This window comes from Mandrillus leucophaeus, unplaced genomic scaffold (assembly GCF_000951045.1).
Source record: "Mandrillus leucophaeus isolate KB7577 unplaced genomic scaffold, Mleu.le_1.0 Scaffold775, whole genome shotgun sequence".
NCBI classification, from domain to species: Eukaryota; Metazoa; Chordata; class Mammalia; order Primates; family Cercopithecidae; genus Mandrillus; species Mandrillus leucophaeus.
The window spans coordinates 28,427-40,047 of NW_012108419.1; the positions used below are offsets into that span (position 1 = coordinate 28,427).

The following is an 11,621-nucleotide window of genomic DNA, read 5'->3' on the forward strand; positions in this document are numbered from 1 at the left end:
GTATCTTTAGTAGAGACAGGGTTTCAACACATTGGCCGGGCTGGTCTTGATCTCCTGACCTCGTGATCTGCCCGCCTCCTCCTCCCAAAGCGCTGGGATTACAGGCGTGAGCCACTGTGCTTGGCCAGGATTAGCATTCTTGACCACACTATACCTCTGACTACTGTCCTCAAACCAAATTATTTTATAACAAAATATTAAAATGGAAATTTTAAAGCTATTACTGGCCACAGAGTAATAGATAAATAAGTGATAATTAGATGTTTCTTGGTCCCCTGCAGATGGTGTGGACCTCAGGGTCCTGAAACCTCATAGGCCCCAATTGACTTCCCTCCACAAAATCCACGACCCTCATGGTGGGCCCATGGCTATCTGCACACAGCTATTGCCACATTATCATGCACTTGTGTGTCTAGTTTTTGTTTCTCTTTTTACAAATATAGGTCTTGTCTCTTTAGATGGATTTTAAACTCTGAATTCATAGAGGTCATGAGTTCTTCTTCATTTAAATTCCCTACTATATGTTCTGTGTAGTGTTGGGCGCACAGTATTACATAATAAATTATTGCTGAACTTATTAATTAGTCTTATAACAAACTCTCCGAGGACATGGACTTTTATCATGTATACATACTATATATAGATAGATGATCAAGAAAGAAACAACCATGATAGTATCTTTCACTCCATACATTTCAATATATCCTGTTTTCATAGTCAGTCTATGTCTATGTCCTGTCTATATGTCTCACATTTTCCTCACCTTCTCCATTCTCATGGCCATGTGCCTGCTTCAGTCTTCAGATTAAGATTCTTTAAAATCTCCTTGCTCACCTCCACTTCTAATCTAAATATGAAAAACCTGCACGACTATGGGGAAGTCACCTAACCTCTATAAGCCCATTTCCTTATCTGCAAAAAGAAATAATAATATTATAATAGTGCACAGAGGTAATGATAGTGAATGAGTGTCTGTAATAACTGAATTGAAAATGCCTTGGAATAAAGACAGCTGTGCATCTCATGTGATCCCACAATACTGTGTGTGCATGGTGATGGCATCTAACAACCATGTTGGCTGGTCCACAGAACAAGCAAAAAGATAGGGTTTTTTGGTTTTTTTTTCTAATTTATTGAAGGCATACCCCAATGACGCCAATTCCTTCACCACTGCTACTTCGCAGGTAGATCTGTTCCTTGGTTTTCAAATTCAGAAAGATCAGTTGGTTCCCAGCTATGTATATTGCGATACTGTTGTCCAGAAGTTGTAGGTTAGCTCGCTTTCTACAGTCATAACCAAAAGAATGTCTGAGGAAAAGTTGCTAAGGAAAAGAAGTGAAAAACAATACCATCCTAGGGACTGGAAAAGTGATGAAATAAATACATTTTTAAATCTATACTCTTAGATGAAGATATGAGGTTGAAGTAGTTGAATTTTACCCTGAAACTCATGATTTTTCTATGTATTACTAACATTTTTTTTTAAATTACGTGAGAAACAAAAAGCAGGAAAAAAATAAACAAATAAATAAATAAATCAGGTGACTACCCCATACTCTGATTTAGTTACTATTTTAATTTTCCTGGGGAAATCCTGACAGTCCATTAATTGTTTTTGCAAAAATAAATAAGGTTAAACTTACTTGGGTACCACAGACAGCAAAATTGTCACCTACATAATTATATTTTCCTCTCTCCCACTAAAACTAAATCATACTGTATAACATGGGAGAAAGTCTATATCTTGATCACCTTTGTATTCACAATGCCTGTTAAGTTTGTTGACTAACCATAGTAAAAATATTATACAGGCTTTTACCTTGATGTTGAAAGACAAGATGCTTAAAATACTAACATGTTTGTAAAATTTTAACACACCATTTGATAACATGATTATAATAAATTCACATAAATATAACTAAAATTTAATTCAAATCAACAAATTATGAAAATTAATATATAGCAAATAAATATATATGTAATTAATAGACTAATATTTCTTTTCTGAGCTTATTAGTATATGTATTGGTGTGTAGGTAAGTAGTGTGTGTGTGTATGTATATGTGTGTGTGTGTGTATGCTATAGAGTAAAATTGTACTAATTCAAAATAGAGTGGGACCTAACTCAACTAAAGAGTTTCTGCACTGCAAAATAAATCATCAACAGATTAAACAGATAACCTACAGAATGGGAGAAAATATTCCCAAACTATGCATCTGACAAAGGGCTTATATTCAAAATCTATAAGAAACTTAAAGTAATCAACAAGAAAATAACCCCACTAAAAAGCAGGCAGAGGACTTCAATAGACACTTCAAAAGAAGACATGCAAGTGGCCAACAAACATGAAAAACGCTCAACATCACTAATCATCAGTGAGATGCAAATCAAAACCACAATGAGATACCATCTCACATCAGTCAGAATGGCTATCATTAAAAAGTAAAAAAATAAGAGATGTCGGTGAGGCTGTAGACAAAAGCAAATGCTTATATACTATTAATGAGAATGTAAATCAGTTCAGCCACTGTGGAAAGCGGTCTGGAGATTTCTCAAAGAACTAAAAATAGAACTACCATTCAACCTAGTAATCCCATTTCTGGGGATATACCCAGAGGAAAATCATTGTACCAAAAAGACACATGCACTCATATGTTTATCACAGCACTATTTATAACAGCAAAGACATGGAATCAACCCATCAGTGGTGCACTGGATAAAGAAAATGTGGCATATACACCATGAAATACTATACAGCCATGAAAAGAATGAAGTCATGTCCTTTGCATCAGCATGGATGCAGCTGGAGGCCATTATCCTAAGCAAATTCATGCAGAAACAGAAAACCAAATATTGCATATTCTCACTTATAAGTGGGAGCTAAATCTTGGTACACATAGACATAAAGACAGGAACAACAGACACTAGGAATTCCAAAGGGAGGGAGGGAGGGAGGGAAGGGGCAAGGCTGAAAAACTTCCTATTGGGTACTATGTTCACTATGTGGGTGATGAGATCAACAGAAGCCCTAACCTCAATATCACACAATATATCCTTGAAACAAACCTGCATGTGTACCCTCTAAATCTAAAATAAATTTTTTTTTAAAAGAGGTATATAATCTAAGTTATATAAAACATCTTTTAAATGTATATTATTATGTTTAAGTCAAAATTAATATGCCCAAAATATAAATATAATAACCAAGTTAAATGAGATCAATCTATGAAAAAAACTAGAGTTGACAAAAGAAGCATGTCCTATAGTGTAGCTTAAGCAGATAGATTCTTTGTTCACAAGAATTTGTTGCTGAACATCAGAGTTGAAGGATCATTGGAGGAATTTGTATTTCTTGAGCCCTTGTTTAAAAAGAAATTCTGATTTTAGAGGATTCCACTTATTCATAAGTAAATAACAATTTTCAGAGAAAGAAATTATGTTAAAGTTTTAAGAAGAAAATGTAGAATGTAAAAAGAGAGATTTACATTAATGCAATTTAAATTGTGAAATATAAACAAATTATAACCAACCACAAGCAGCCTATCTCATTACCAAATAGTTAAATTGAAAGAGAGAGATAAAGCATTTCAGGGTACTGGATCTGTTCAAGAAAAAGAAATTTTATAAATTTAATAAAGACATAAATGTCTAAAATTAAATCTTGTATAGAAATGTGAATGAATATGTGATCCAAATATGTAAATGAAGCTATTCAAGCCTCATGGAGGGAAGTTTTGCCCACCATCTTTTTAATTTCCTTCAAACCACTGCTCTCACCTCCCCTTCTTCCCTTCCTTTCTCTCTTCCCTGGTGGCAATATAAAACCTCAGAAGGCTAAAAGCATGTTAGTAGCTATGAGAATAGAAATTGGTTACCATCTCTTCACTATCTTAGATGAAAATTAGCAATTGGAGAAATTATCATTTATCTAATATTATTATATTTAATTTTAGCAGGAAAACTCCCTTTTACATGCTGCTGCCCTGACAAAAGGCTCTTTCAAACCCAGAATGGGTCAGATTGTAACTTCTAAAATTCCCCCCCTCTAAATTACAACTTACTGAAGGCAATGACTGCTTCTCTCCATCTCTGTTTCCCAGAATGCCTAGCACACTGTCTTCAGTCTATTAGCAATTCAAGAAATGTTTGTTGAATTATTCAATTCATTAATTTGTGCATAACTAGAATCTGATCCTTTCCTTTTTTTTTCTTTTTTTCTTTTTTTTTTTTTTTTGAGGTAGGGTCTCACTTTGTCACCCAGGCTGGAGTGCAGTGGCATGAACGTGGCTCCCTGCAGCCTCAACTTCCCAGGCTCAAGAGATTCTCCCACCTCAGCCCCCCCAAGTAGCTGGGACTACAGGTGTGCACCACTACACCTGGTTAATTTTTGTATTTTTTGTAGAGACAGGGTTTTGCCATGCTGCTCAGGCTGGTCTCGAACTCCTGAGCTCAAGTGATCTGGCTGCCTCCTGAGCTCAAGTGATCTGCCTGCCAAGCCTCCCAGGGTGCTAGGACTACAGGTCTGAGCCGCTGCGCCTGGCCTGATCCTTTCCTTTTAATCCCAGGGGACAGCAACAGACCCTTAGTGGAGTTCTGAAAATCTTAAAATGTGTTTTGATGTACCTTCAGCTCCCTTTGTTTTATCTCACCTTCTCTTCTGACTTGCCTCTTCTTAAATTCCTGTCAAAGACTCAGAGCTTTCAACGTTTGTTCATGGCCATCTAGGAATTTCACTTTAAAATTGTTTAAACACTGTTAAGTTCTGTATAATCTCTTTTAAAATTATACCATGGTTTAAGTGATACTTTATAAATGGCACATTTCTTGCTATTAAAAGAAAACTTTAGCCAAATTAAATTTAACAGAGTTTAATTGAGCAAAGAACAATTCAAGAATTGGGCAGCCTTCTGAGCCAGAGTAGGCCCAGAGACTCCAGTACAGCCACATGCAGGAAGATTTATGGACTGAAAAAAGAAAGTGATGTACAGAAAACAAAAGTGAGGCACAGAAATAGCCGAATTGGTTACAGCTTGGCATCTGCCTTATTTTAACACAATTTGAACAGTTGGCCACCTTTGACCAAAACTCGGTAACTGGCTCAAGAGTAGGCTAGAGTCTAACTCCCTTTAGGTTATAGTTCACCAGGTACAAAGAAACCTGTAGGCTGAACTTAAAGTATATAAGGAGGCAGCTTTAGGCTAAACTTGATTTAACATTGCTAAAATTTAGAAGACATAAATTTAAAAACTGAAGTAGAGGGCCGGGCACGGTGGCTCACGCCTGTAATCCCAGCACTTTGGGAGGCCAAGGCGGGCAGATCACAAGGTCAGGAGTTCGAGACCAGCCTGGCCAATATGGTGAAACTCAATCTCTACTAAAAATACAAAAATTAGCCAGGTGTGGTGGTGCACGCCTGTAGTCCCAGCAACTCAGAAGGCTGAGGCAGGAGAATTGCATGAACCCAGGAGGCGGAGGTTGCAGTGAGCAGAGATCTTGCCATTGCACTCCAGCCTGGGCGACAGAGCAAGACTCCATCTCAAAAAAACAAACAAAACAAAACAGGCAAAAACTAAAGTAGAATAAATATAATATATTAATAATCTTTAAAGGGTTAATTAAAAGAGTACTTAGGGAATACATGATGGCTGACTTGTTCTTCCTAGAATTCCTCACAAGATATAGATTATATATGTTCATGTCCAGAGAGGAGAACTAAATCTAATGGGGGCCATCCCAGCGAGGCGAATCTTATTCAAGGCCCAAAAAGCTCTCTAGTGAGCCATGTAAAAGTGGGGTAAGCTACTTTGTGATTTTCCTGGTGTTGAAAATGTTTAAGAAAAGGCTATAGTTTATACAGCCACCCATCCAGCATGAATAGAGAGAATTCATATATTGGAATAAAAGTTGAGGTTCTTCTGACTCTGCTGTTTAGAATCTAGGCATGTTTGTCTAATACAGACCCTGCCATCCTGGAGCAGTGAGAAGGCAGGGCACTGCCAAACCATCTCGGAGTTTTTTCAGAGTACATATGCCCAAGCCCCTCTCCACATAGAACTAGCACAGTAGGTCCAGGAAGGCATCTGAGCATTGGGTACTTTAGGAAAACCTTCCAGGGGACTCTAATATACCACCCCACCCCATTCAGGGAAGGAAGGCTAAAAGAAAGCAAACAGCATAACTTTTGACAGAAACTTGTCCAAAGATAAGGAAAAAAAAAAAAAAAAGCCATGAAGAGAGAAAATTCCAGGTTACAAGATGATTCAGTGTGAATTAGTTTAGTTACACCAGGGATTTAATAACATGTTCTATTTTTATGTTTTATTTAAAAAGCAAAACTGAGTCAGTGAGTACACCACTCTGTCTCTATAAATATTCCTTATGTAAGAGGCCAGTTGGTGGTTTAGGCCATGTGGTGATAACTACTAACTATCCAAAAGGCAAGCATAGTAAATTGCCAGCTAAGGACCTCAATGGAAACTGTCTTCTAACCACCTGCATTGCAAACCTAACATCATAATGTGATGACAAACACTAAATCCCCTTGTCAATCATCCCCGCTTCTACGTATCTTCAAAGACTCTTATTTTCCAGACCAATTAAAACTTGCTATTTTGTGCCCTATTTCCTAAGAGTTGTCTTCTCTGATAGCTCATCTGATATATAATGTGAAAGTACTAATACCTTACAACAGACAGATGCATAAGTGTTTCAAAAAGGGAAATTGATTAATTAACTTGACAGGCATTGGCAAAAGTAAATGGGAATGAGAAGCCTTCTGGTTTCCTTCACTCAGGTCTCATGAACTGCAGCCTTTCCACTTGTGCAAAGGACAGCCAGAAAAACATCATTTCTCTTTATGGTTATTTGGCATCAAACAAAAGCTTAGTTTAAATTAAGATCATGCATTTCTATCAAATCTCTAAGAACTCAAGTTTCTTAGAATTACCTAAGATGGGTTGGCACACTTTTTTTGTAAAGGGCAGGTAGTAAATAGTTTCGGCCTTGTAAGCCAGATGGTCTCTGTCACAACTACTTATCTATCTTTGTTGTGTGATGGCAGCCATAATAAACAAAATGCAAGCAAATGGATGTGGCTGTGTTGCAATAAAACTTGATTTACTAAAACAGGGGGAGGGTACATTTGGGCTCCCCGGGCTATAGTTTGCTGACCTCTGACCTAAGAAATGAAAATACCAAAATTATACATATTTAGCCAGGGTGGATACACGAGTGTGAGAAGATCCAGTGGTATGTCTGAATCCAGAGTCACAAAAGGCATCGAAGCAAGCTCCATATAATCATAGAAGAAGCTCTCTGATATTTTCTTCTTAACTTCCTCCTCTGCCTCTTCCACAGCTGGGGCAGGGGTTTGCTGAGATACTAAAAAAATAAAATAATTTAAGAAGAATGATATGGTTTGGCTGTGTCCCCACCCAAATCTCATCTTGAATTGTAGTTCCCATAATCTCCACATGTCGTGGGAGAGACCTGGTAGGAGGTAATTGAATCACAGGGGCTATTACTTCCATGCTGTTCTCATGATGGTGAATGAGTTCTTACAAGATCTGATGGTTTTATAAGGGACATTTCCCTCCTTCACTCTGCACTTCTCCTTGCTGCCATCATGTGAAGGACATGTTTGCTGCCCTTTCTGCCATAATTGTAAGTTTCCTGAGGCCTCCCCAGCCATGCAGAACTGTGAGTCAAGTAAACCTCTTTCCTTTATAAATTACCCAGTCTCAGGTATGTCTTTATTAGCAGCGTGAGAACGGATTAATACAAAGAGTGTCTGGTAAATCCAAAATTGTATTTCGCAGAGACAGGAGGAATGTACACAGCCTGCAATACTCTAGCATTACCTACTACTACTGGCCTGAAGATAGGACACAGTCATCAGTGAGCAAGGAAGGAAGAGCCATCAGGCCCATGTGCATCAGGAGTAAATGCTGAGTTCTGGTCTGTCATGGTGCAAGAGTCTCTAAGGGGAACTCCCAGTTACTTCCAAGGGAGAGTTGAACTCCCACTAATCTGTAGTGGAACAGTTTTTATACCTTCTTAAAACCCAGAAGAATGAGTATCAGAGTACTGTATGTGATCCTCAGAAATAAAAGTCTAGGGCTGCTAAAGTACCCTACCAAAATATGTACAATACTTGCCCTTTTATCATTCCTACACATATACACATCCTGCAGATTTTTCTTTCTATGGATTTATAACTGTTCCATTAGTCTGTGCTTTGTGACAATTAAAATAGTGACAATTACTGACAGAAAACTAATAATACCTACCTCTAGTGCTTTGCAAATCATCATACTGAAATGAACTCAAACTTCCTTCCAAACGTTCCTCATCTGAGTCTTCTTCTAAATATGATTCTTCCCCTTCAGTAAATGTTTCATCTGTGGCATCTTCTAAAAATGTGTCATCTTCTTGAACAGGAGCTATTAAAATTTGTTTTAATAACTTCTAAATTTTGATTAAACATTTTCTTACACTAAAGCAGCTAAAACTTCCAATTTGCTTGTGCTATAGATGTAATAAATTCTAATACATACTCAAAAATTTCTAGAAGAATCATTTTATTTGGTCAGTCTTGTAACTTTACAAAATAAAAAAGGCTTTTCTGTTTTTTAATCTCCATTTTCACTTCATTTCCAGTCTATTTCCTATCACTAAATACTTACAATAAAAAGATAAAGAAAAAAAAGAGGTTAGTATGCTGCTATCATAATTTCAACTAAATTCAATTTTACCAACTTTTATAGGGAACCTGTTACGTTAAAGACAAATAAGGCTTATTGTCTTTCTCTGAGTATGATGATTTCTCTTGGAAGTGATATCACAGGAATAAGTTGGAATATTGGCTTTAGGACAAGCTGGGAATGAGAACTGGGATAGGAGTAAAATGGCCCCAGGTATAAGCCAACATTCAGATCAAGTCCAAACATGGGGATGGTTAAAATATACAATGCCAAGTAGGATGGGTATACTTTCATATAGGGCTAGGTGAATTTTCAGAAGAATAAGGAAGAAAAGGCAAATGTATTACTAAGTACCAGAGCTACGTAGTAGATCTGAGATGAGGCTAAAGATTAGGAACAAAGCCCAACACTAATATGAATAAGATCAAAGAGCTGAGCCAACACAATTATAGTTGCAGAACAGGACAGAGTTCCTTAGGATTCATGTATTTGGATGACAAGAAAGTAATACTGGGTGCCTAAATCAGCCAAACAGATTCCCCAAGTGGAGGCCCTGGAGAACTATTCTCTAATAATACTTTAGCTCTTTCTTGTGACTGTAGCAACCAAAGACTATTTCCTCATTTCAAGATTACGGCACTACAAGCGTAACACTCCTAACTGCTGGGTTCCCTGGGAAAGGAGTTAGAACTGGTAGATAAGGTGATCACTGATTAACGAACTGAGAGTGAATACAGATGAAGGAGAAGAGGTAACAAAAAATAATGGGTATTCTGAGACTGGAGAAGGATTGTGCCTCTGAGGGAAAACTAGAGTTTGGGGAAAAAAAACTAATTGGGCAGGAAGTAGGCACATTAAACCAAGCTGATGAATCAGCACACTTAGGCAACTTTGTGAGGGCTGGATATTTCTATAATTTTTATAATCCTGAAATAGATGGGTGGAAGACTTATGGTTTGAAGAATAGATCAGTATTTGCCTTTCTATTCTTGGAAATAATCTAAAATCAACATTGAGAATAAATGCCAAAAACACAAACTGCATTTTTTTTGTAGAACTAGAAGCAGTTAAAACTCAAAATCACGAATGGATGGCAGGGCTGCTGGCAAAACGGCTGGCAAAATTAGTGGAGACTGAATAAGGATAGGTGCCAGAGGAAGCAAAGGAAAGTGACCAAGGAGAAAGGAATGCCATAACTGTAGATATCAAAAAGAATCTGCTGGGATTTTTGCTGTATGACCCACAATTTTATACGTGAGTTTCTTCATTTTTTTGTTTGTTTGCTTCCTCCAGCCAATGTATGTAGCAAGCTTTGGGGCCTCTCCTCTGCAGCTATCACAGAGATACTGCTTCCCACAAACAGTTTGCCTCTGTGATTCCTTATTTACCTCTACCTTTTCCATGAGATTGAGAACACTGTAAGAAAGCCTACAAATGCTATGGTTGCACATACAGAAAAATCCGTAAGAGCTACTTTATAAAAAAATTAATAAGAACTAAATTATAATTTATTATAATTTTTAAAAGAGTTCAGCATGGTTATTGCATACAACAACAATATACAAATATTGATAGTGGGCATGTATACTTTGGCTATTATGAAGTAACTAGTACCAAGCTGCTCTCTTACTATGATTGTGGAATTACTTAGTTTTTCCTTGATTCTGTCTATTTTTGCTTTGTGTATTGTGATGTTGTTACTAGGTGAATACATATTTATGATTATTATGTTTTCTTAACTGATCCTTTTATCTTTATGAATAAATTGATCCTTTTACCCTATGTCACTGGTAGTACTCTTTGCCTAGAAGTCTATTTTATCTGGTATTCATATAGTCCCTCCACCCAGATTATGCTTACTTTTTGCATGATATATCTGTTTCCATCCCTTTACTTGCAACCTATTTGTATCATTATACCTAACATGTGTCTTCCATGAGCATCATATAGTTGGTTCTTGTTTTTATTAGCCATGCTGATAATCTCTGCCTTTTTATATTGATGTTCAGCTAATAATGTAATTATTGATATGGTTAGATTTTAATAACATATGCTTGTGAAATTAACAAATAATATTTGATAATTTATTTTCTGTTTTTCTCCTCCTACCTGTCATTTTTTCCTCTTTTTCTCTTTCCATGTTTTCTTTTAGATCATTTACTCTTTAGAATTCTATTTAAATTTCTGTTGGCTTTTTAGCAGTTCTGTGTTTTATTAGTGGTTGCTTCAGAGATTATACACAACAATTTTTCACAGTCTACTTAGAGTTACTATTTATTTTAGTAATACGTATCTTTCAGCAATTGATAGAACTAGTCAAAAACTTAGTAAAGACATAGATGATCTGAACATCGCTATCAACCATCCTGACCTGACATTTATAAAACACTTACACCTACCAATACAGGATGCACGTTCAAGTACACATGGGTCATTTACCAAGACAGATCACTTGCTGAGACATAAGACCACTTTTAATACATTTAAATGGATTGCGATTATATAGAATAGACATGTTCTCTGAAAACAACAGATGTAAGTTAGAAACCAATAATGATAAGATACCTTGAAAAAAAGTTCCATATTTGGAAATTAAATAAAATAAAAATAATTCATGGGTCAAGGGGAAATCAACAAAGAAATCACAAAATTTTTCAAATTAAATTATTATTAAAATACAATATATTAAAATTGAGATATAGCTAAAGCAGTCCTTGGAGGGAAATTTACAGCTTTCAATACATATGTAAGAAAAGAACAAAAGTCAAAAAAAAAAAAATCAATGACCTAAATTTCCACCTCAAGAAGTTAGAAAAATGGTGCTGACGAGTTGATGGGTGCAGCACACCAACATGGCACAAGTATACATATGTAACAAACCTGCACGTTATGCACATGTACCCTAGAACTTAAAGTAT

General features: G+C 36.5%; 1 protein-coding gene across 1 annotated transcript in view; it reads right to left on the minus strand.

Moving 5' to 3' along the window:
• CFAP44 (cilia and flagella associated protein 44) overlaps positions 1-11,621 on the minus strand; it is a gene marked incomplete at its 3' end in the record, with an annotated part of 44,746 nt that overhangs the window by 20,435 nt on the left and 12,690 nt on the right. The window contains exons 3-5 of the mRNA XM_011966826.1: positions 8,290-8,442; positions 7,228-7,381; positions 1,146-1,308 (exon numbers count right to left, since the gene is read on the minus strand). Of these exons, the coding sequence (XP_011822216.1) occupies positions 1,146-1,308; positions 7,228-7,381; positions 8,290-8,442 (470 nt within the window). The remainder of the gene's footprint in view (positions 1-1,145; positions 1,309-7,227; positions 7,382-8,289; positions 8,443-11,621) is intronic.